The following is a 25,657-nucleotide window of genomic DNA, read 5'->3' as shown; positions in this document are numbered from 1 at the left end:
AAGGATGGTCCAGGGTCATGTACTGAGAACCTGCGGCTTTCCCTGTGGCTGCCCAAACAAGATGGGACTTCAGTGTGAGTGTTCATCTCTCCACTGAGCCTTGTAATTATTCTGCCTGATCAGGCATCTTTCCTTTGGCTGCACAGTGCAGTGAGAAAAGCAGGTTTCCTTGGCTAGCTAAAACTAACTGTGGTTGATTGGTGATCCTGGTTAATTGGAAGTAACACGATGTTAATTAAAGCTTACCATTCACATCCCCAGCTCCAGGGCTTTGCTTATAAAACATGGACATATTGTGAATTCATTTCACAAGACTCTTGGGCAGATTCTTGGCTCATCGGTCACAACAGCACTTTGCAGCCCTTCTTCTGGGAGTGTGACTGAATTTCTAACTCCTTCCATCCACCAAAATGCTTTGCAATAATCAATTCTGTTTGTTTTCAACATCAGGCCTGTTTGTGGCAGTCCAAGATGGGGTTTTGATGGGCAGGGGAATATAGTAAAATGTGGTGAAAAAGGACCCAGGCTTTAGTATCTGAGGGACCACAGTTCAAATCCCAGTTGTCCCACTTAGGAGCTGCGTGACCAGAAACAGGGGGGCCTCACCTCTGGTCCCCGGATCCTTCTCTTTGTGATTGCAATATCAGTGTCTCTCTCACAGGATGATTGAGAAGGTAAAATAACAGTGAGGAATAGAAAAAAAGAGAGAGAAAAGAAAATAAGAGATGATGCCTAAAAGTGAAGGCTATAAATTATGCTGTTGGAGAGTTTCCTCTACGCTCTTAGGTTCAGGGACTGGAACCCTGCAAATTCAATTAGCAAAAGACAGGTTTATGGAACAAAAATTTTTTAAACTCTTGCTCCCTTGTAAGTAAGGCCTGTCTCTGTCCAGAGTGACATCCAGAAGAGACACCACTCACTATTTACCAATAATTAAAAAGCAATTTAAATGTTTACTAGAGTCTTTCAATAAAATTCCAAAGGTGGGTCCATCTCAAATGAACAGCAGGACTTCGTAAAGTATAATTTGCCATGAAGATGCTCAATTCCTAAGACATTTTCCTCAACCCTACTTTCTCTTCACGTTTCTCCCCCTCCCCAATTCACCTTCCAGATCTATTTCATTCTCTATCAATGGCAAATTCCTGCTCTTTTCAAACCAAGGCTGTGCGGCCTGGATGTTAAGTGGAAATTACATTAATACCAACACATTGAGATTCTGTGGTTCTTAAGTGATAATATGTGTCAGACAGCATTCTGTGTGGTGTCTGGCACTCAGAAAGCACTCAGTAAATTGTCACCATTATTCTTATTAGTCTCAGCTTTGCAGCTTTAACTGTCATGCTGATTCTGCACAGCAAACTCCCGGGAGAATTGCTGGAACACAGTGATGCAGAGAAGGAAAGAGTGAACTCTTCACCTATACTTGTATATTAAATTTTTTCCTAAGCAGCTATGATGCTGTATTTGGAGGATGTTTCCATCTAAACATTCCAGGCAAACCTTGGAAGAGGCATTGAATCTCCCAGAATAGGCATGCACACCCCTCTCACATTCCCAGATCTGCCATTATGCAGGGCCACAGAACTTCTGGCATGGGCTGTAAATAAAAGCGAGTGTGTCACTTCCCTCCAGAGCATTCAAGAGCTCGTACATAGTCTTCCAGCTCTCTCCTTTCCATTGCACAATGAACCTATGACTGAGGAGGCCACAAGGACCAGATGGAGAACTCCAGGACAGTGGAGCCTCCATTAGCCAGGTCCCTGAGTGACTGCATGGAGCAGAGTTTCCCACTCGTATGCAGCAACTATGGATTACAAACAAGAAATCAACTTTTGTTGTTGAATTGAACCAATGAGATTGTGGAGTTAATTTGTTACCTCAGCATAGCCTAACTATACAGAGCCTTTTCAGGACGTGTTTCTAATGACTCCCCATGCAGTGTTCTCAAGAATACTCTGAATCGATGTGGATAGTAGTCCAGCCTCTTTCCTCCAACTGCGCTCTTGTTTCCTGGTGGTCCAGATATCACAAACATGCCGGGCTTCCTGGTACACGGTGCTCCGGTGAGGCTGTGTGTGGGCCTTGCATGTGTCCTGTCCTTTTGGAACACAGGTGGGTCTGGTCAGAGTTCAAGAAGCGTCTGTTCTATATACTGAGTTTGGGTATTCATTGTGCTTTAGAGACTGGCAGCAGCCAACATTTCAGGCCAGAATCCTAAATGAGTTGGACCTAAATGGCAATAATAAAACCCCATTTCTGGTTTTGTCCCTTGATTTTTTGCAATTGAGTGCCGTTTATGCAACAGAATTATCTTCACCTCCACTGTGACCACTCTTGTCCAAACCATCGTTTTCTCCTTCCTGGACCTCTGAATCAGCTGCCTGCTTCTCCCTTCTCTCCAACATCCATTCTCCGCTCACCAGCCTGATTGATCTTTTCATAAATTTCATCATTATGTCACTTTCCAAGTTCCTCCCTCATTTTCACCTGCCCCTCCCCAAATTATCCAATGACTTCCTACTTCTTTTTGGATAGTATCCCAAGTCCTTTACCTGATAGACATGACCCTGCCCACCTTGCCATGGCTACTTCCTTCAGTCCCCACCTCCTCATTCTCTGTGTCCCATCACTGTTGGCCTCTTTCACTTCTTTAAAGTCACACTCATGCCCATCTCAGACCCTGGGCACATGCTAGCTCTACAATGAATAACCCTTCTGCCAGTTAACCTGCTGACATAATATCCAGCCTTCAGATCTCAGCTGAAGCTTTCAGATCACTGCGATTAGATCAGGCTCCCTGTTATACACCCTCCAAGTGCCCTTTGAAGTATCTGACATTGTTTATAATAGTATCCTGAGTCTTCATTTTCTTGATGTCTGCCTTCCCACCTAGAATATAAGCTCCATAAGGATGGAGTCTGTATCCATTTATCATCATACTGCCTGTTCAAGTCCAGGTGCTGAATAACATTATCAATCATTAGTATTATTCTAGCTGGCCAATAAATATTTGATGACTAAAGGATTGAATGAATGAACAAATTACGTGTGGGATTTTCAGCAAGTTGCTTCAACATTCCAGGTCCTAATTTTCTCATCTTTAACATGAGTATTTTGGAATAATTCTCTCTAAGGTCATGTCTGGATTATAATTTTTCTGATGAAAGCTTTTTTTAACTTCAGTGTCTGCTATTAAAGGGGAAGCCAAGAAGGAAAAGGTCACGACATTCCTACCTACAACAGGTAAATGGGCAGGAGGGTGCTCCTACCTAGCTCACTGTGTCTTGGGGGGTAAATTCCTTGTCTTCTCTGAGCTTCTGTCCATCTGTAAAATGGGGATTGTATCTATATCTCAAGCTTTAACAGTCATAGGTACAGTTTCTGTGAGTTGCTCATTGCTTTATGGTTCATGGAACTCCTGGATTCTCATGATCCTATTAAACTCACAAAGACTGTGACATCCTATTAGCAATGGAAGATTTCACATTGGGAGCTATTGTAACATGCCACTATTATCCTTTGTAATAATTCCATCTTTCTTTGCATATTTTGGTGGTCTGAAATTGGCTGGGCAGCAAGATGGTGAATGCATCCCAACATAAAGGACACTTAGGGGTCAAGGACTGGTTTTCTGTTCCTAACTTTTTGCTAAACGTGCAGGGTAATTTTTTTGCATACTTTGGGGAAGTGAGATGGTGATTACTCTTTCCTTTTAAAATTTCACTTACTTTTAATTAGTACATTCATGTACTTCAAAATGCAAATAGTACAAAGTGTATAAAGTTGAAATACTGCCCCAGCCCACCACTGCCCTGCCCCGCCCCGGGGGGCAGCAGTTATGCTGATTTTTGTGTCTAAACAGAGTAATTTTCAGTAAATATGTCCCCTATCAGAACCTCCAATTTTCTTCTCTTTACCTGGTGACAACAATTCTGCTCTACAGGTAACCAGAGGATAACAGGTGATAAAAATACTAGTGAATAGCATGGAAAGTGCCAACGCCTTGTAATTTAAGTTACTGCAATGATGGTCTTTTTATCCAAAAGAGAACAATAGTTTTAGATGCTCTGTCTGAAAATGTATTTGCAAATGCTTCTGTGGAGCACCCTATTCAGGAACCCCTGCCTCAGGGGAATTTAATTCACGCTTCAAATACTATCAAATCCACCCAGGGGGTGTAATTATAAAAAGGGAGGGGTAGAAATAATTTTGGGGGAAAGGAATGGTGTTTAAGAAAAGTCTTTGGTTAGGAAGATGGATCAGGGCCCATCATTCCGGCTGGACAGGTGTAGGGATCCTGCAAGCCCAGCAGCTGCTGCACCCCACAGCCTGGAGATCCCGAACCCAGATGACCCTAGTCCCTCACCTGCCTGGAGGACTGAGCCCCCTGGCCAGGAAATGAGCAAGGGGGTCAGCGCCTCCCGAAGGCCTCAATGCGGCTGCTTTAGGGTGTAGAGCCGCTCAGAGCGCCGAGAGGGGAGCGGAACTCTCCGGGCCAGAGCTCGGCTTGTTTGAAAGCTCTGGGCCCGCAGGATAGTAAGTGTGGGCATCAGGCTTCCTTTTGAGGTAGCATAACCAGCACCCGCCCCTCTACATCCATACTGTAGGGAAGGGAACCCATAGCCCCCACCTGCCTCTAACCCAAAGCTCTGGTATTTAACCCAAAAGCCTGATAATCAGTAGAAGGTCACATCGACTGGACCTGACTTTCAACAGGGAAATTGAAAAGCAGGGGACAACCTCAGTGTCTATTCACAGGCTGACCGGGAAAAGAAAGTGGGGTGTTTACACAACATGGGCAGGAAGGTGATCCTGCCATACGGAACAGAGTGGGTGGACCTGGGGGACACTGCGTTGAGTGAAATAAGTCAGACACAGAAGGAAAAAAGGCTGCACGATATCACTTCTCGGAGGATCTAAACTAGTCAAGCTCACAGAAGCAGAAGGAAGAAAGGTGATTGCCAGGGGCTGGGGGGGGGAGGGGGAAACAGGGCCAGTAGGCAGGTGTGGGAATCAGGATCATCGCTCCCCTTTTCTGGGCCTCAGTTTCTTCACCCTTCCAAGGAGTGTTGGACAGGATGACTTGTGAGGATGTTATAAATTGTGTGAGGCTGAGCTTCCGCGATACTGTTTTATTCATGAAAACTTGTATTGCAGTGTCTGGAAATGAAGTTGAGAAGGAAAAAGCTGGGGCTTTCCTTGGTGCAACAGGTAACTAGGCCAGCCTTAAATCCTGGCTGCAACGCTGTAAGTCAGAATACATTTCTTAGCCTCCCTGGGCCTTGGTTTTTCCATCTACAGAATGGGCATAAAACACTTTCTCCATTGGAAGGCAACATGGAAATTAATCATTGCAACTAGAATAGTAACAAATTCTGTATGACTAAATGGCTTCTTATCCAAAACAATGAATTTTCCAAATCTCAGCTTCACGTCATCCACCGGGGCCTTCTCTATCCCCCCAGATCAGGCTGGGTGCCCCGATGGAGGTGCTCACAGCATCCCACTGTTCCCTGTTTGACGCTCCTCACTTGCAATTGCACGTGACTCTCCCTCCTCCCACCTGAGCCACAGACAGTAAGCACCTCGGAGGTGGAAACCTGGTGCTTTTCCTTGACCTCTTTATACGCCACACTTAGCACACTTCTGGGCCTCAGAGTATTTGCTGAATGAATAAAGAATGACTGAATGTCTTTGCCATTTCAAAATTTCCTTTGACATTTTCTTCTTTGATGCCATGAACTTTGCCTTGTGGGCAAGTGGCCTGATAGTTTGGAAGGGCCAGTGCTCTGAGCTCTAAGAAGTAGGTCATGACCCCTTAGTTACCAGGGCTCAGTAGTGCACATTTTGCAAGTTTCTTTTCCCTTCTGAGCCTCGGTTTCCTACCTTAGTAAAGGGGTGGGCAGATGAGCTCCCCCCAGCATCTATTTATTAAAATGTGCATTTCAAGGCCACATGTGGCCCAAGGAGACTAGAATCTCAAACAGAGACTTGGAATCTGCCTTTTCACACTGTCCCCAGTGACTGTTGCGATCACTAGCCTGAGGACCAAGCACTGGAGGCCTCCCAGGCTTCTCCAGCAACCTGGGGCTGGGTTGGAGGCTCCCATCTCTCCCCTGAAGCCTTTCTCTTCCCAGGGTCTGCCCTTAGAGGACAGGAAAGGAAAGAATGGGGTGGGGCCCCATGGGTGGCCTGGGCTGCTGAGAAAATTCTCCCACTTCTCAGGACCCCATTCTACCCCCACAGCGAGATAACAACCTCTATCCAGTCTTCGCATTGCTTTAGCCACATAGGTATCTGAACATTAAGTAAAAGCCGTTGTTTTCACAGCTTCAGGGAAGAGCAGGGACAAGGCAGATTTTAATCCAGCAGCCTCTCTCCACCCAGCTGCATACTACCAATATCTGGGTGATGATTGATTGATCGATTGATTTTGGTCCTGCCCGGCCAGGCATGGCTCAGAGGTTGAGCATCGACCTAGGATCCAGGAGATTGCAGTTCGATTCCTGGTCAGGGCACATGCCTGGGTTGTGGGCTTGACCCCCAGTCAGGGGTGTGCAGGAGGCAGCCGATCAATGACGACTCTCTCATCATTGATGTTTCTATCTCCCTCTCTCTCCCTCTCCCTTCCTCTCTCTGAAATCAATAAAGATACATAAGAAAAAGTGAAAATGCTTTTGGTCTTGATATCTGGGCCATATCCCAGGTCTATTATATCTGAATATCTGAGGAAGGAGCCCAAGCATAGGAATTGTGGTATGAAAAACAAGTATCTTTCCAGTGACGCCAACGCCCAGCAAGGCCTGAGCTCGTCTGTCCAGCAAGGTGGTTAGTTCCAAACCCAGCATGGTGAGAACCCGGCTCATTTCCTCGGGCTTCTCATTATATTTGTATAAGCATTTCCCACCAACCCCTACCCTCTCCAGGGCAGGGATAAATACTCCTGAGTCAGTGCTCCTGGTGCTGCACCCAGACCTCCCCTCTGCTCTAACTTGCTGCTGTCCCCTGCTGAGGCAGGAGCTGCCGGTGTCTTCGCCCTCCTGTGCCCAGTGGGGTGAGGGAGGAGTTCAGCCAGTGTCCAAAGAGGAGGCGCATCTGCCTGAGCGACCGGAGCGAGTGACCATTTCTCTTCCAGAGCTGCCCGCCAGGTCCGTCGATCTGTCTGCGCTGAACCTGACCGAGGTGGTGAACAGGATGCTGAGCAGAGCTTTAAAAGGTAACCTCCTCTTGAAAGCACAGCCCAGGCCCCTTTGGGTCTTGAACCAGCCTCACCCTGGACTGTGTGTGACCGGGCCAGACGCGTCCTACCTCCGCGGCCCAGCTCCCCTGCGTTCAGAGTGGAGGCTGTGTGGTCCGGCCTAACTCGGGGCGGGAGGGGAGCACCCAGGGAAGTAGCCGGGTGCCAGCCCGCCGCAGGCGCCAGCTGCTCTGCATCACTGTCCTGAGAGAACTGCCGAGCTCCGGGCCAGGCCAGGAAAAGCCGCCTCACGAAGCGCATTCTTGCATTTTTGCATTTGCGTTTATTATTTTCAACTCTATTATTCTTTTTAGTTATTTCATTATGTGTTCCTTGTATTGGTAATTCCCACGATGGGCTTAGGAAGGTGTGTTGGTTATTTATGACCGCCAGCAGGCATTGTCTCTCCATTTCAATGTCGTTGGCAGACAGCAAGAAATTCTTCTCCTTGCTCAGCATCACCTCCTACAGCTCCTTTGCCTTCCACAAGTTCTCTGTGGCCATCTACAACAGTAAGTGCCTCTGGGAGGGGGCCCGAGAGCGGGGCGGGGACAGCCGCGTCAGCACCGCGTGTGGCCGCCTCTCTCCACAGTCTCGAGCCTGCGGCCGGCGGACCAGGCCAAGTTCCCCACGCGCCACTGCTACTGCTTAAGCGACAGGACCGGCGGCCTCTCAGGTGGGCGGGACCCCCGGGTCGCCGCGCCCCCATTTCACTGGTGCTCCCTGGGCCAAGGCTGGGCCCATCTCCCCTTCTTAGAGTAAGAGGAAAACGTGGCCGTATCTCTTATGCTTAAGTATGTGCACGTTCGATGTTTCAGAAAGTTCTTTTCTTGGCTTTTCCCCTAGAGCAGTGATTTCCAACCCGAGTGCCGCAGGGATTTTTAAACAGGCAGCACCTGACTGTTTAGTCAGGGGCACTGACCTCTTTCCCCTTAGGGGGTCAAATAAAACAGTGACAACGGCCAACACAACAATAGCCGTCCAGAGTGAGTGAATCAAAAGTATACCTATTTTTTTTTTCAGATCAGCAAAAAGCATAATATATTTTTTGGAGTGCCGCAGAATTTTAATTAATTAATTAATTAATTAATTAATTAATTAATTAATATATCTTTATTGATTTCAGAGAGGGAGAGGGAGAGGAAGGGAGAGGGAGAGATAGAAACATCAATGATGAGAGAGTCATTGATCGGCTGCAGCCCGCAACCCAGGCATGTGCCCTGAGCGGGAATCGAACCCCTGGATCCTAGGTCGACGCTCAACCCCTGAGCCACGCCCTGCTGGGCTGGGTGGAATTTTAGTAGTTTATGTGCCGTGAGATGAAGAATGTTGAAAACTGCTATTCTAGAGAAATAGTTACGTCTGCACAGGGAAATAAGAACAAAATGCTGATGCAGCATTATTTTAATAGCAAAACCTGAGAACAAGCTAAATATCCATCCTTAGGAAAATGGTTTAAATAGTCTATGGTATAAACAAACCTCAGAAAACAATCAGAGACAATACAAGTGAATTGGTGTGGCCGGATTTGGCCTACAGATGGAAAAATTTCCATGACATTTTTAATTAGAAAAAGAAAGCTACAAAATAATATGCAGGATACTATGAAAAAATACATCCATGTATGGGCACCGAATGGGCAATTGTCTCTGAGAAGATTGGAGTGTAAGTTCTGGATAGGAAAATATTGATTAATGGGGCCCTGTATTATCTGACTTTTTTTCAATGAGAGTTATTCATGCATTACTTTTACAACTACAAGTATTACATGTCCCTTATATTTAGAGAAATTTGAAAAATTAAAATTAAAATTACTCTCTCACCACTAATCCATCCATTCAACCATTCTTTGTTGAGCACAGACACTCTTCTACATGTGCGGGTGCCACGCTGAGCAAAAGGGGCACCCCCTGCTCTCATCGAATTTAGATTCTGTAGGAGGGACAGAAAAGTAAATGGAGTGAAAACACATAGTATGTTGGCTAATAGAGTGACTGTGAGAACGATAAAGCAGGGGACATGGTGAGGAGGGAAGTGGTGGGCAGGGCTGCTGTGTGTGATCAGGGAAGCTTCTCTAATGAGGTGATGCTTCAGGGGTGATCTGCAGGAAGTGGGGAGACAGCCCTGTGGTACCTGGGGAAAGAGTGTTCCAGGCAAAAGCCCAGGCAGCAGAGTGAGAACTGGAGAGGCCAGTGGGCTGAAGCAGGTACGCCAGGGTGAAGAGTCATGGGAAATGAGCTCAGAATTGTGGGGTAAGACAGGAAGGGTATTGCAGATCATGTAGAAGTTTACAGGATAACAGGGGGAAAACAAATCAGAAAAACTATCATTCAACAATTTTGACCTGCACAGCTCTTTGGGGTTGGCAGACAAGGATTTGGGAGGAGAGGGCAATGGAAGAGAAAGGGGATTATAACAGTGGGTACAAACATTTTCTGCCAGCCTGAAATTAAGACTATTAAAAATAATTAGTGGTATTTCTCTATATGATTGTTAATATTCTTCAAATTACTGAACTGAATTGAACTTGTAAAATCTACTCTGAAATATCCAAATACAATATACTTTCCCCCTCAGTCTCTGAAATTTAAACCTGCTCAATCTGTCTTGCAGATTTCACAGCCCTCCTGGTGGACATCATTGGAAATTCTACCAGCTACCTCACAGAGATTTTTAAGTCGACCTCCATCCTCTCAGGTGTGTTTATCTTGAAAACATTTTTCAAATTTGAGATGTGGCATCCACCATGGAGTATAATCAAACCCAGCGGACCACCCAACCCCTGCCCCAACACCTGCAATTAGGCCAGGCTGCCAGGAACATTAGCGTAAGTTTTATTTAGACAATCAGTGTGTCCAGTTTCAACCACCAGTATCCGAAGGTTCCATCTTCCCATCAGAGCTAACATTGGAGGTAGAATCCCAGGCTCAAAGTTGGGGGAAATCTAGGCAGACTCAAGAAAACAGCTTTTATTGAACAGCTATGCTCTCATTTTAAAGATGAGAAAACTGAGGTTCAGAGAGGTTGAATATTTTGCTCAAGGTTGTTCAGAATTCAGATTGAGATCTATCTGACATAGAACTGAGAAGACATGCCTCACTTATATGGGGGCTTCATAAAACCTCAGGCAATCCCTGGGGTCCCACTTTGCAAAGCACAGGTCTATTTAACAGCCCAACACTTGGGCTCATCAGAAGGATGGTTTGCGACACTGTGGAGAAACTACTGTTTTAGAAAAAGGGCAATAGGAAAAAAGAGAAATAATAATAGATGTCATTAGGTACCTGGGAGTCTTCTAAGGGCTTGCCATGTATTTCCTCATTGGATCCTAACTACGCTCTTGCCGGGTAGACACTATATTTATCCCCAACTTATCTGCGATTTACAAGTGAAGAAACTGGCACAGAGAGGTTAAGTAACCCGCCCCAGATCATTCTGCAGAGAGAGAATTCTAACCCAGGCGATCTAGGTCTGAAGTTCATGCTCCTGGTCACTATGCTAATACACATGATAATAGTAGCACATTAGCAACAACAATAATTATTATTATAGCTCTTTACCAGGCACCAACTTAGAGCTTCATGCACATCTCAGGGGATCATCATAGCCATCCTACCAGGGATACGTGACCACCCATCCACAGTCCCTAAAGGGACAGTAAATTCAGGAATTCAGAAGATTTTAGACCATTGAAGGTGTAATAGGGGGGCTGCACCAGCCTTGATAGAGCATCCTGTGACCTCCAGCAGCCCCCGGGGCTGTGCTGTCATCAGAGACACCCGTATTCATGTAGCAGAAGGTTGACCCTTCACACCACGTGGGCTGGATAAAAGACCACAAATAGCCTCACGTCTGTCAAGCCAGGTTTGGCCACTGAATGAGTTTTGGTACCAAAATGACACAAAACGTCCCATCTTACAGAGCTTTGGGGATTTGGAAATTGCAAATGAGGAGCTATGGGATGGTAATTTCACCCTTTTAAAGAGGAGTAAACTGAGTCCTAGAGAAGTCAAGCAGCTCACCCTTGTTCACGTAGCTGGTAAGTGGCAGAGCTAATGTACCGGGCAGCTGCCCCCGAGGCTGTGCCCTGAGCCGTTACATCATGCTGCACCCCACCCCGCGGAGCCCCGGAAAGCCGGGGCTGCCTTCAAATGAGCAGGGGCCTTATTTCCCCGCCGCGGCCTGCGCTACGGGTTTCTAGCTTAACTCTCATTTCGCACGAGGACGTCACAGCTCCGGAGCTGTTGCTGAGTGTCGTGTGCTATTGCCTTACAGTGAGTCAGACAAACGAATCCGACTGTATCTTCATCTGTGTGATGACAGGAAAGTCAGGTGAGCCCCAGCCGGCCTTGGACGAGCTCTCTCGGCTGAGAATTAGAGGCAGCCACCAGCAGGTGAGCGCAGATTGAACCTGTCGGGGGATCTTTGCAGGAAGGAACCTGTCTGACTTCTGGGAGATGGTGGAGAAATCTCCGGTTATCAATTACACGTTTACCAGCAGCCTGGCTGGTGTCCTGGGTGAGTGGAAACCTCCCAACTCGGGCTCTAGAGTCTCCAGACCAGGCTCCCTCCTAGCAAACTGAACACTGAATGCTGCCCGCAGTATTTTATTTACTGCGCTAAAATATATACTGTGCTAAAATAAAAGGATTTTGCTATTTTTTGAATTTCTTTTTCTTTTTTTCTTTTCTTGCAAAAGATCTGGCAGCCCTGGACCATCCTCCCCCTCACCCATGGCAACAAGCAACTGGTGCTGAGTAGCTGCTGCCCCCATCCTCGCCATTAGGAAGGCCACCTTTCTCCTGTTTTCCACAGTCCTCTCTGCTCCCTATTGCCTTGTGCTTTTTTTCTGACAGCTTTGCATTCTGTTCACTGTGCCTCTTCAGATGGCTTTTTCAGAGACTGCTATTTTAGATTAATTTGTCATTCAAGGAGAAAGCGTCTTTTTGGTGATATATGATGCTGGTCTGAGTAAGGTTTGAATCTCTGCATTCTAAGTATTTACTGTGCGATGGTGACCTTTCAGTGATGCAACAGTTCTTTATGCCCAAAGTGACAAAAATGTTAAAGCTGCATTGACTGTCTCCCTGACTATGCAGCTACCAGGGGGACCACTGTGACTTCAGAGCTCACACCCGCGAGCCAGCAAACCCTGCCAAGGACAAGCTCTCCAAGCACAGCCCAGAGCACCGGCGTGTCTGCTCCTAGAACATCTCCCTGGACAGAGACAACTCGTCCTTCAGAGGGAGAGCAGACCGTGAACATAGACAGGCTTCTGGAACTTCTTGCCAAGGCCACGGCCATGGCCACGGCCACTCCGGACAGTGTCACTCCCACCCTCCTGGGCTTGGGTAAGGTTTCTCGCCCTTTCCTCTCCTGCCCTGTTTCACCATCCTGTGCCCTCTAGGCTCACTTTACCTTTTCCTCTCTTTACCAACCCCTTTCTTCTCATATGGATGTGAGTGAGTATAGGTCACATACTGACAAGTGTCATTGATATATGTCCTTCTAACATTTATTTGTATAATTTTTAAATTTTGAAATAGTTTCAGACTCACAAGAAGTTGCAGATATAGTAGAGAGAGTTCCCTAGGACCCCTCACCCAGCATCCCCCATGAGAATCTCTTACACGCTTGAAATATATTGCAGCAAAAAGGTATTTTTATTTCAGCAAAGCATTTAGCTGAAATTCACACTAAATGATGAAATGCATTCAACATTTTATGGGGGGTTAGGTTAATTTGTAGCTGGCTGGATAATGATGTCAAGGATATGTCAATGATGATGCCAGCGTGAGAAGCTACCAGTGATGGCTGGCCAAGAGGTTCCTCCTCCCCCACTATCTTTGTGGACACCATCAGTAGTATTGTCACTAAAGACACAAAATGTGTACTTAGCCTATTTGGAAAAAAGGTACAACTGAGATAACTCTTCCAGTCAATGAGCTCCAGCAATGGACCAGGATCATCAGAATTCATTCATTCATTCATTCATTCATTCATTCATTCATTCATTCATTCATTCAGACATATTTAATACCAGACACCAGGCTAGCTGTTAACAACACAGCTCTGTCAATGTTCCCTTTTCTTCCTGAGTTCGCAGGCCAGGGAAAGAGACATAGGCAAGTAAACTGACTGTTATGATCCAGCCTCCAAAGAGTTATTGTCCTGGAGAGCCCAGAGAGGGAGCTTCCCCTGGGAGGTAAGAATTAATAAGAGTCAGGCAGCAGACCTAGAAGAAAACATAGGCAGTAAAATCTCAGAAATGTGTCATAGCAATATTTTTTCTGATACATCTCTTCGGGCAAGGGAAATAAAAAATAAATAAACAGATGGGACTACGTCAAACTAAAAAGTTTTTGCACAGCAAAGGAAACCATCAACAAAATGAAAAGACAACCCACTGAATGGGAGAACATACATCTGAGAAGGGATTAAATATCCAAAATTCTGCTTGGCCAGTGTAGCTCAGTGGTTGAGCGTTGACCTATGAACCAGGAGCTCACGGTTCAATTCCCGGTCAGGGCACATGCCTGGGTTGTGGGCTTGATCCCCAGTAGGGGGCATGCAGGAGGCAGCCAATCAATGATTCTCATCATTAATGTTTCTATCTCTCTCTCCCTCTCCCTCTGAGGGCAATACAAAACATATTTTAAATATGCAAAATTTAAAAAGAATTTATAAAACACAATCCAACAAAACAAACAATCCAATTTAAAAATGGGCAAAGGACCTGAATAGACACTTCTCCAAAGAGGACATACAAAGGGCCAATAGACATATGAAAAAATGCTGAACTTAGCTAATCATCAGAGAAATGCAAATTAAAATCACAATGAGGTCTCACCTCCCGCCTGTGGGAGGGCTAGCCTACCTTCAACAAAGCAACAAGCAACAGGTGTCGGGGAGGGTGTGGAGCAAGGGGAGCCCTCGAGCACTGCCGGTGGGAGTGCAGACTGGTGCAGCCACTGTGGCAAACAGCATGGAGTTTCCTCAAAAAATTAAAAATGGAGCTGCCTTTTGACCCAGTGATCCCACTTGTGGGAATATGTTCTAAGAATCACAAAACACTAATTCAAAAACATATATGCACCCTTATGCCCACTGCAGCCTTCTTCACAGTAGCTAAGACGGGGACGCAGCCCAAGGGCCCACAGCAGCTGAGCGGAGAGAGAGCCGGTGCACTTAGCCAGGGGGATGCCGCCCGGCAGCGGGGCCTGGGTGCGCCTGGAGGGCACTGCGTGTGCGGGGCCAGCCAGAGGGGCGCAGGTGCCACGTGGCATCACTTCTATGTGGAATCTAATGAACAGAATAAACTAGGAAACAAAATAGTAACAGCCTCATGGCTGTCAGGGGGAGGCGGAGGTGGCTGGGTGAAAAACCTCATAGACAGACAAGAGTATGCTTATTACCAGGGGGCAAATGAGGTGGGAAGAGGGGAGGGGCACAGAGGGGATAAATGGTGACGGAAAGGGACCTGACTTGGGGTGGTGAGCACACAATACACTATATAGATGATGTGCTGTGGAACTGTACGCCTGACACCAGGGTTGGGTAACGTCCTGCCCTCGGGCTGTATAAGCCCCTGAAATCATTTGTTCTGGCCTGGCCAAGGCAACCTCAAGGGGCACTCGAAATTCAATAAATCTAGGAGCTAATTTTTAAGTTGATAATTTTGTATGGCCTACAAATGATGTTATAAATACCCAAATGGCCCTTGGCAGAAAAAAGGTTCCCCACCCCTGACTTAAACCTATATACTTTTATTAACCAATGTTACTCAAATAAATTAAAAAATAAAACACCATATGCCCTTAGATTCTCCTAACTCTCATGACATGCAGCTATGGGGCTGGACAATAACATGACAGGCAACTACTGGGCCGGACACTATCGAGAGAGGAAAACACTATGGCGAGAGGCAGCCATATACGCTTTTTACTTTAATGAGAGTCAAATAAAGCATATTGAAATCAATGAATCAATATACCATTTTCTGGATAAGAAATCTGAGTATTTTGAAGACGGCAACTTCAAACTTGGAGGTTTAAAGTTCTCCAAGGGGATTCGCTTTGCAAGACCTGAAAAAATGAATTTTAATTCCTACCATGGGAATGAACAAGTGAGAATCTCTAGCGGTTCTTTAAAAGACCAATGAGGGAAGATTTGTCTTAATAGCAATCCTGCCATACTACAGGGTATTGTTATTATCTCCATTTCAATGATAAAACTAAATAGTTTTGTAACTTGCCCCAAATTTTACAGCATGGAGGAAGCAGGAGCAGCATTCACCCCTCTAGGTCCCTTCACCTCAACCCCATAGCCTTTACACTATGACAGAGGGTTTGAAATAATGTTGAGATTGCTTGGGTGTCCCAGGGATTTGGATATTTTTTTAAATTGGTAGTTAGAAAAATAATGTTTAATTTGGTCCATTTATTCCAGTTCTTGGTAGTGTTTAAGTCCCTCAATATCTCTATGATGCATGCACAATGCATTTACCCTGTGATTACATTTCAGTGACTTATCAATTTTATATCCAAATCAAAGTGATCCAGTGTATAAATGCTCTGTCACTGTCACTTGTGCAGCTACCAGGAGGGTGGCCACAACTCCATGGGTGACAGATAGCTGGCAGGCCTGGGCTTCCACACTGCCTAAGCCGTGGACTCAGACTATCAGTGAAGAAACACCTGGAGGGCCTCCTTGGGAAACACTTTCCTCCGGAGTGACATCACCTGCAGAGGCCGAGGGGACCAGGAACACAGGGAGCCTTTCAGAGCCTCCTGCTAGGACAAAAGGCAGCCCACCCCGGTCCAGCCCAACCTCAGGTAAGAGAAGATGTTCTCTCCCAAGTCCCCCACTTTTAAACTAAATTTAACGTTGTCTGGTTTTAAAATCTTTTCTAAATTTTTGAAACATAATACACGTGGAAAAAAGTAATAAAACACAAGTTAGCAGCACAATTAAAAATCACAAAGCAAACGCTCTCTTCTCCTTTCTTTACCCTGTCCCTTCTTCCCACCTTTGAGTGAATGAGTGAATGAATGAATGAATGAATGAATGAAAACTCCCTCCTCACTGGAATCTTCAACCTCTTCTCTCTTTTATGTACCCTCTTGCCAACTTTTTCTCCTTTCTCCATTTCACTGTCCATTAGACAAGTTTCCACAAGAAGCCAACATTGTTTACTCCAGGCAATTCAGCTGCCTTGGTATATTAATATTAGTATTAGTATATTAATACTAATTAGTATATTAGTATGTTAATGCCATTATTTTAATTATATATGCATCATGCATATGCAGTATAATATAGCATACACATTAATCATATCCATGAATATAATTAGAGTATTAATACGTAATCATGTAATATGGAGAAGGCCTGAGTTCTAAAAGCCACTTAAAAAATTATCAAGTGTGATCCCAAGTCTAGTATGTATGTATATGCATTTATGTGTGTATACATGTGTGTGTGCAATAAAAATACATAGAAATAGACCACAAAACAAAATAAGACTGAAAAGAAATTCACAACATGTTAACCTTGACAACATCTGGGAAGTAGAGAAGATTTTTCTTTCTGTTCACTCCAATACGGTGAATTTTCCATATTTTCTAATCTTATAATTAGACTGGAAAAAAGTTTATTTATTTTAAAAATCACTTCTTCTGATACCTGCAGCCAGAGATCCTCCCTCCATGGTCACCAGTCAGTGGATGATCACCAACAGTTATCATTGCTGGGCTGTTAGTGTCCTTGAACTTGACCTTTCTCCCCTGTGGGACATGCTCTCCTCAAGGGCCTGTGTCCTTAATCTCCTGTTCCCTTGAAACCCAGTAGGCTTTCCTTAAGTTTGCTTTTCCTGAATTTCTTAAGAAATAGAGGGGAAGGAGTAGATGCATTTTAATGGGCATAGTTATCTAGCCTTGACTTTAGGCTCGTAATGTCAGTGACACAGACAGATCTGGAAAAACAATTTTGATAGCCTCCACGGGTGACTTACATACACGCATGGGGAAAATAGATGCTAATGCTCTGGGGTTGGCCAACCGGACAACAGCAGCCAGCACAGCCCTGAGGCTCTGAGCTCTGGTCTTCATTTCAGACACAGCGGGGTTGAAATCCTGACTCTGCCATGGCCTGTGTCCTCATGAAGTTCTCTTGATCCCTCTGAGTCCTGGTTTTCTCCTCTTCGAAATGGAAGAGTTGATAGCCGCTTTCCAGAGCGGCTGTGAGGACTGAATTAGGCGATGTCTGTAAGGTGTTCGGCTCAGCAGGTAGCGTCGTGGAGCCAGGGAGCCGCTGACCATGACCGCCCTGCCCTCCTGCACCCGTGGCAGCGCCGCGGCCAGCTTCAGGAGACATGCTTCGGAAAGAGCAGTGACAAACAGGACGCCCGCCACAGGAGAGCACGCGGCAGCTTCCCCCCAGGCCCTTCCAGCTTGAATCCTCTGCTATTCTGTGGTAGTTAAGCTGAATAACAATCACAGCCAGGGAGCTCTGCTCTTAGGGTGTTGTTAAGGCTGCTCAGTTACTAGAAACTCACCCAGGCGCAGCACCCACTGACCCTTCCTTGTTCAGGGGCTTACAGCCCATCCCTGAGAAGGAATCGAAAGAAGATGCTGACCCACTCTGGGATGCCTCCCGTCTCTGGTACGAACGCAGTGGGCTAAATAGAGCCAAAGCCGGGCTACGGCCAACGCTGCCTGGCCCGCGGGCCCAGCCGAGGAGCATGCGGAATATCAGTGCTACCTAAGCCCACGCCAGGAGGGGTCAGGCCTCACGCTCTGAGACTACTCGCCTCACCCCTCCGTGCCACCTGCTGGATTCCAGCCACAGCAAACCGCCTCGAGCTCACCTCTCTGGGTCTTTGCTTATGCTCTTTCCTCTGCCCTGGTCCCTGGACCCCGTGCTGCTCACTAATTGATGCGTTTCTTCTGTCTCAGGGACGCTGTCACCTGCCCCCAGGCCCCCACCCCAGCTGAACTGGGTGCCTGCCTCCCTTGCTCACATGAACGCCAGCCTCACCCCTCTCCTACCACTTAGCCCCACCAGGAAAATCGCCGTTTCACCTTCCTCTCCTTTACTCCCTATAAGGGGGCACCTTTGCTGGTTTTGCCAAAGGCCAGAATCCTTTTTTTGTTAGTACTCACCTGAGGATATTTTTTCCATTGATTTTTAGAGAGAGTGGAAGAGGGGGAGAGAGACATTGATGTGAGAGAGCCACATCGATTAGTTGCCTCCTGCACACTCCGTGACCAGGGCCAGTGGTGAATCTGCAACCCAGGTATGTGCCCTTGACCAGGAATTGAACCCCTGGCTGCTTGGTGTGCAGGCTAACACTCTAATCACTGAGTCACACTGGCCTGGGCAAAGGCCAGAATCTTGACACTAAGGATCATGCCCTGTGGTCCTTAAACCAGGACTTTATAATCACAAGAACTGTTGAGATGAGCGCATGCCCTGCCATGAAAAGGACAGGCAATTTATAAAGGGGGATGGAGTGAATGTGTACTGAGACTCAGGCGAGCGAGAAGTGTGTCGTTTTCTCTTTGCTGAGGAGCACCATGCTTGGACATTGCCTGGGCGACACCATTACACCCCCAGGCAGTGACCAGTATTAGTGGGTTTCTAATGGCACCGACACACTGTACCCCAGTTACTGCTGGGACTTGCCATTTCCTCCTGGACACCGGGAGTCCTCTGCTGTGGCTCCTGTTGCTTTCTTATGTCTGCATCCTCAGTGCCCTGCCTGGTACCTGGCTTGAAAACCATCATTGGATGCATCGGGCAGCACTGGTGGCCTGGGGCCCCTGCTCCCTACCAAGCATCCTGAGAAGCGCAGGCTCACCTCTCTCTCATCTCATCTCAGGGACACTGACCCCTGGCACACAGACTTCAAGTCCAACCAAAGCACCGGCCCCCAGATATCCACAGACAGGTAAGGACGTGCGCTGGAGAGAGAAACCCAACACCGCAGGCAGGAAACGTAGCTTAGGGGCAGGGTTGCGGTGGGCTGGGGGGCCGGGCGGCAGGCTGAGCTGGTTATTGCACTTTATTGGTTCTAGCAGGAGGACAGGCAGGAGAACCAGCTTTGCTGTGCTGTTAAGTTGCCTGTGAACTTGAATAGATCACTTCCTCTTTCTTGGCCACAGTTTTCCCATAGATTTCGAGAACTCTTTACCTTAAGGTGCTATGATTCCCTGGTTGTTTGGATAACTCAAGGCCATTTCATTTGGATTTTTGAGGCCATTCTTGCTCCTTGCAGGTGATCTCCCGTGGCCATTTACCCCCAGAGAAGAGCCAGCCCTCGTCCCTGGACCCCACCAAGTTCAAGTTTCAAGTATGTGCCTGTCACTCCCATTGCTTTTGTTTGTCTTGGACCCGGTTGTGTGTTTGACCAGTTCAGAGTCAGGCTGCGGGGACTCAGACCCCAGGCCCACCATTTACTGGTGAGGCGGCCAGGCCCTCGGCTTTCAGAATTCCGTAGCCTCGGCCGCAGAGCGAGAGTAATAACAATCACTGCGGGCGCTGAAGCTGTCCTTCCCCCACGGGGCTTTGTCTGAAGCAAGAGAACGTGTGGAAGTGAGCTGGGGCTCTAGAGCCCCGCGTAATTTCATTCCGTCAACTTTTATCGAGTGAACGCCCACTGAGAACGTGCCGTGCGCTTGACAAATGGAAGGTGTTCTTCTAACGGGCCTGATGCTACAGGAAGGAGACTGAATGACAAAAAATTCAACCCCCGTTTTCTGGGTGCAATTGACTTGTTTTCTGTTTTAAAGGACACGCTGCTGTGCCCATCCCTGCAAACTTAATTCTTATGAAATTCTAGAGGAAACCCTTTCCTGGGCTGGGGCCCGGGCTGTCGGAGGCTCAGGGTGTCCAGTTTCTGTGGTTTGTGCTGCATCCCCCCAGCTTTGGGGTATCTCACCCTCCTCCTTCCTGTCGAGCCAGTTTCCATAAGGGAGAAACGGATATGAAGTGCGTCCTTCAAAGCTGGCTGAGCCCTCAGGCCCCTCCCGCTCTGCATGCCTTTCGGTCCCGGTTTCCTGAATGTCCCTAGCCGTGTGTCAACAGGGCATTATTAAATGCTGGAGCCCGCACAGTCTCCTTTTTCATATCAGCCCAGATCTGCCTCAGCTCCGCTCTCAGCCCGTGGTGAATGGGCCTTTCACACACAGAGATGTGATTATGCTACTGTAGGAAATTATAGCCCTTTCTGGCCCCGGGATTCAAAAGAGACTCACCAGCGGTGCAGATGGGGGGGCAGTTGTCAGCCTGACTTTGAGAAAACAAGTTGGCTGAACCTGCACCTTCATTGTTACGTGCCCGGGAGTCCCTATGAATGAGTGATGTCTGCAGATCCTGTCCTCACAGCCCTGCTCAGCTCCTGTAAATCCTGCCGATGGCTTCTTTTATAGAGTCAATCTAGCTCCTATTTGGTTTCCTCTTCTGCTGTCTTCGATTTTTCCCAGCTTTAATGTCTTTTCCAAAGAATCCTGCCTTCTATATCCTTGTATCTACATCTCTATCTTTATTTGAATCTATACTTATGTATCTATATTTACTTATATAGCTCTGTTTATCCATCCATCTATCCATCCAGCCACCCCATGAGAAATATAAATATAAAATAACGGGGTTCTGGTATCTTCCAATAAATGAGTCTGTCCATTCACAAAAAAGTGTGCCACACAGTTTTGGACACCACACATTCTTACACTCTATAAATATTTATTGAGGTCCTACTTGTGCCAGGCATTGGGTTATGCCTATTTTTACTTTCTCTTTGCAATGATCCTGCAGGGTAGGTAATGTTATCTTCATTAACCACTTTCAGTGAGTCTTACCTATTAAAAAGTGACTCAGTTTTGAGCCCAAATCTATCTTATTCTGAAGCTTGTTCAGTGTTTCAGATCCTTGTGGAATATTTACTCCTCAGTAAAACCCATCTCTGGTTTCCTCCAGGAACTGGATCCCCACTTGTCCTCTCCTTGATCTCTCAGACCTGTCACAGCAGCTTTCCTGGGCAGTGGTGAACCAACACCATGTTTACTTGTCTGTCTCAGAGCCACCTGAGATCAGGGGCAGGTCCATATTCACCTAGCACAGTATCTCACAGAGGGAAGATCCTTGTTAAATTTTTATTGTTTGAATGGTCTGGGATCATGTCTTCTAGGGTGTCCTCAGCGGCTCCTCAGAGAAGGACCCATGACAGATGCTCCTCTCCCGTTGGCCGCCCAGAAGCTCAACCTTTGCCTGATGGAGCTGTGCCGATTTTTCCAGCAATGCCTCTGCATGAGCCTGAGGATGGACCCCAGGATGGAGACCATGAGGTAACCTGGGCCAGATGGCACTTTTCCAGTATTTATACACTTCCTGTTGTGCCTGGTTTCTCCACGGGCCACAGGCAGCCAAGCATGAACTAATCTACAGACATGTGACAGGGCCACCTCAAGGAATGGACTCTCCAGGGACTGTCACCTTCTTGAGAACCAGGATGGAACCTCATTCATTTTTGGGTTCCCAGAAACCAAGTGCAAAGTCTGACATAATAAGTGTAGTTGAGCCAAGTCAAGTTGAGCAGAGCTGAATTGAACTGAACTGTGTCATATCTGGTGGAATGATTACAAAGGACTTTGAGTGGCCCTGAAACCCAAATGGCCTTCGCCTGGTGAAATTTGCTAGAAGATAATAGTCAGGGGACATGCCCATTTAAATTACAGTTCTTTCATAAATCCCTGGCAGCCTTTTGCAGACCAAATGAAAAAGTTGTAAGAAGATTAGCAGGCAGACTGGTTTTCTATTAAGAAGGTCTAGGTGTGGACACTTTCTTGCCCTGAACACTGATATGCAATCTGTCTTCTGGAATTTATTCTTGGCTGTAAACCCAGAACCAAGCAGCCTAGGTAAATAGTTCTGCTCTATGGTTTGAGGTCAGTCTATCAGATCTTCAATGTTATTTTCAGTCTGCTCATTGGATCCTTCAGCTTTTCCAATCTCCATTAGCCACTGGCTCTGAGCCTCAGGTTCAGGTTTGTAGCCTTTTCCTATCACCCTTTTCTGGCCCCAGTCTGGGATCCCTTAATGAATGTGACTGTTTCCTCCACCCAGAGAGGGCAGGAAGCAAGATCCATAGATCCAAGGCTGTTAACAAGCAAGGTGGAGGCATTCCACTCATGCATACGCGTAGCAGCATTCTCGCCGATATTGCCAGATTGTTGTGAGAATGAGTTGAAACGAAATGGAATAATACACTAAATCATTCCTGCACAGTGCCCGCGAAGCTGCACTCAGTGGCTGCTGACAGATGAAGATACACTGGTGGTTGTCGGTGCCTTGCTCCCTTACCCACTTTCATAGCCACGTGAAACACCACCTCTAGCATCCTTGATACATTGTAGCTGTGGCAACCAAATACCCAGCAGCCCTGTCAGCTGTTGACCAAGCTTGACATGAAAGGTTGTTGGCCAAGGCTTGGAGATGTCACCTGAGAGTATGAGGTCACATGCTCACAGCAAAAGTAGCCCTGGTGGTGGTCATCTTTCACTCGACTCTCAGATCCACTCTGCTTTCTCTCTAGTCTGCTCTGCAACGTGTGTGTGTTGGGGCGGGAGGGGTTGGGTGGCTGACTGGTTCAATTCACATTTCGCAGGATGCCTTTCCAGCCCATGTCTTGTAAGTTCATTCAGTGGAAGATACTGGCAGGACATTGGACAACAGGAGAGGGAGAAGCCAAGAAATTTTCTCCCCCTTTATTTCTACTTTAAACAGTATTTCCCTGTTGGTTTTTCCTAACCTCTTTATAGGTTGCAGTTCTTGTAACCCCTTTATAACTAATTCTCAATATTAAATCCCCTCTCTAGAACCACGTGGGTTCTGTTTTCTCCTAGCTGGGCCTTGACTCATGTTGGTCTTATTGCCTAATAGAATAGCTATGTGCTCCTGGGTTGAAATCCAGCTCTCCCACTTGAAAGCAGTGTGTCTTTGGGCAAATCCACTTATCTCTGGGCCTCAGTTTCCTCAGTTTTAAATTGAGGGTGATAGAACCCGGGAAATCTTTACAGCTAACTTTCTTGAGTAGTTAGTTGCTCCCCAGAGTAAGATAGAATCGCAAAGTGATGGAGATGGGAGAGAAATTAGAGAATGTTGAGCCCATTCTCCACATACATCAGGTGAGGGGTTGAAAGGGAAGTGAATTCCCAGAGTCCTACAGTGAGCAAGTCACACAGCCTGTCCCAAATCCTTTGTCCCTAATAATGTCATCAGTGCTACTTCCCTGCAGCCCTTTGAGGCAATGGTGCCGATACCAGCCAAGAGCAGCGTATTACTTTGCAAAGTCTTTGCTGCCGTGTTAACTGTAACAGCACTGTGCTCTCACACACACAGATAGGTGAACACCATCATTTATTGAGCACCTACTACAAGCCTGGCACTATTCAGGAACTTTGCAAATGTCATCTCATTTAACCACCACAGTGTAGGTTCTATTATTGCCTTCTGTTTATGGATGAAAAGCTAAGGCCCAGAGAATTAAGTAATTCCCCTGAAGTCACACATCCTAGTAAGCAGTGGTGCTAGGACTAAAAATAAGTCTTTGTGACCCCAAAGTACAAGCCCTTTATGACGCATTCTGTACCTCTCCTCCCACACCCCAAAAAGATGGAGAGGGAGTTCCTTGCTCTGAAGAATTGTCCATTATGACTTTAAAATCCTGGTTGTCTCCTAACAGCCACAAAAGATAGTGATTGCTCTCAACTCTGGTTTAAATTTCTAGGTACTGCCTCGAATACTATTCCTGGTTTCTGAAGAATGCAACACACATCTGCCAGAAGGTGAAGCGGGTGTCCCACTCGCACAGTGAGTATGCAGCTTGCAGCTTGCAGCTTGCAGCTTGGCAGTGCTGTCTTGGCGATAAACGCATCTGTGAAAGGGTTCTGGAACCCTGCGTGAGTTTCCTGCCTCAGCAGGGGCCTGGGAATTCATCTAGTCATCACCAATTCTAGACAAAAAGAATCTAGGGTATTACTGATTCCCCTGCACCCAACAGTTTGATATTTGCCATAGGTATTTAAAAAACATCAGGAGTCAGCCAAACCAGGCCCTGTTGCTTTCTGTGTGTGGCTTTATCCTGCCTGAGTCCCATGAAAGCTAAAAATACAAGCAAACAAAGAAAAATCAAACAAGACAACCCACCGAAACACTCAGATTCCTGACCAAAGCAAATGTATACAAATCATTCGAGAAAAAGGAGGCGGCACACGTTGCTGGAAGGGGGTGTGTGGTGCCTCTCCGTGTCCTGATGGCGTCAGAGCCCTGTCTTTCTCGCACTCCCACGGACAGAAGTGGCTGATCTAGTGCAGCTGGTCCTAAATCCAGTGTTAGGCCATTTCACTGTGCCATCTACCCGGCTCTCTGGTCAAGGGACTCTGATTTTCTAAAAATCATGGAGCTATATTGAACTCTGTGAAAAATGCCTTCTTAATGTAACCCAGATATAAGCCAGGTGCTCACATGGCTGTCTTGGCAATGTTTTACATTAAAAAAAAAAAAAAAAAAGTTTAGCCTCGCAATCATTCCTTGTGGCTTTTCAGGAACACCAAATGGATACGACGCCAATGCTTAGAATCCACCCCCCCAACTATCCCTCACTTCCGACAAGCTGCCATCTCACAGCCTCTATCTAAGTTTATTTTCCAGCTTACAGCTCAGCACCTCTCCTAAAATCAAGCTGGCTCTCCTCTGTTTCCAGGTGCTTCCTCTGTTCATTTTCGTTTCCTTTCGCCTCAATACTTTCCTCCCTCTCAAACACATTCCCTTATTTCTTCTGCAAACCCATCTCCCCACTTCTGTCTTATCTTTCCATCACCTTTTCCTGCGGTACAAAAGCCAAACCTAGGGTGTGGGGCGTGGGGGGCTCAGTAGTCAAAGGAGAAGTCCCTTTACCTGGCGCCAGCAGAACTGCGGAATCTCGCCAACTGCTTATAATTGAGCAGCTCTTCTTTTGCCCTTGTCGCATCAAAATCGCCGCATAAACAACATGTTATGTTTACTGAGCAATGCAGTAATGAGTTTAGATTAGTTGTTTGCAGGCTGGGGAAGGAGGTGGGTACAGCTGGGCATTAGAAAAACATCACTGAACAGAGAGTGGGAGACGAGGCTGCTTTCGGCCCGACGTCGCTGCTGGCGAGCAGGGGTCTTGCCCACGTCTCTGACTGTGCGAGTGGAAGGAGCTGAGTCCGGGCAGCTCCCCGCCCAGTGCGTGCATCACGCTTGCCCTCTGGAGGAGCCCAGTGCCGTCAGAATTTATGTCGCCGTGGCATTGCCTTCTTGGTGCTTGAGTCCCCTTTTCTTTTATTTTCAGCCTTAAAACAAAGATGCCTTGAGAACATCTGCAAGTCTGTGTGA

At 46.7% G+C, this 25,657-nt stretch overlaps 1 protein-coding gene across 1 annotated transcript; it reads left to right on the top strand.

Moving 5' to 3' along the window:
• Positions 1-2,036: 2,036 nt before the first annotated feature.
• Positions 2,037-25,657, top strand: HHLA1 (HHLA1 neighbor of OC90; the record flags this gene model as incomplete). Its single annotated transcript, XM_081116500.1, has 16 exons — positions 2,037-2,115; positions 3,187-3,246; positions 5,161-5,214; positions 6,977-7,219; positions 7,669-7,752; positions 7,833-7,916; positions 9,854-9,937; positions 11,516-11,572; positions 11,672-11,758; positions 12,340-12,591; positions 15,835-16,074; positions 19,122-19,190; positions 19,518-19,592; positions 21,429-21,585; positions 24,027-24,109; positions 25,614-25,657. The coding sequence occupies 16 exons, from the start codon at positions 2,037-2,039 to the stop codon at positions 25,655-25,657; spliced, it is 1,752 nt and encodes a 583-aa protein (XP_080972626.1).

The sequence above is a fragment of the Miniopterus schreibersii genome, assembly GCF_964146895.1.
Source record: "Miniopterus schreibersii genome assembly, chromosome: 17".
Classification (NCBI taxonomy): domain Eukaryota; kingdom Metazoa; phylum Chordata; class Mammalia; order Chiroptera; family Miniopteridae; genus Miniopterus; species Miniopterus schreibersii.
The sequence above is the reverse complement of the archived record's forward strand: the minus strand, read 5'-3'. Positions and strand labels throughout refer to the sequence as shown.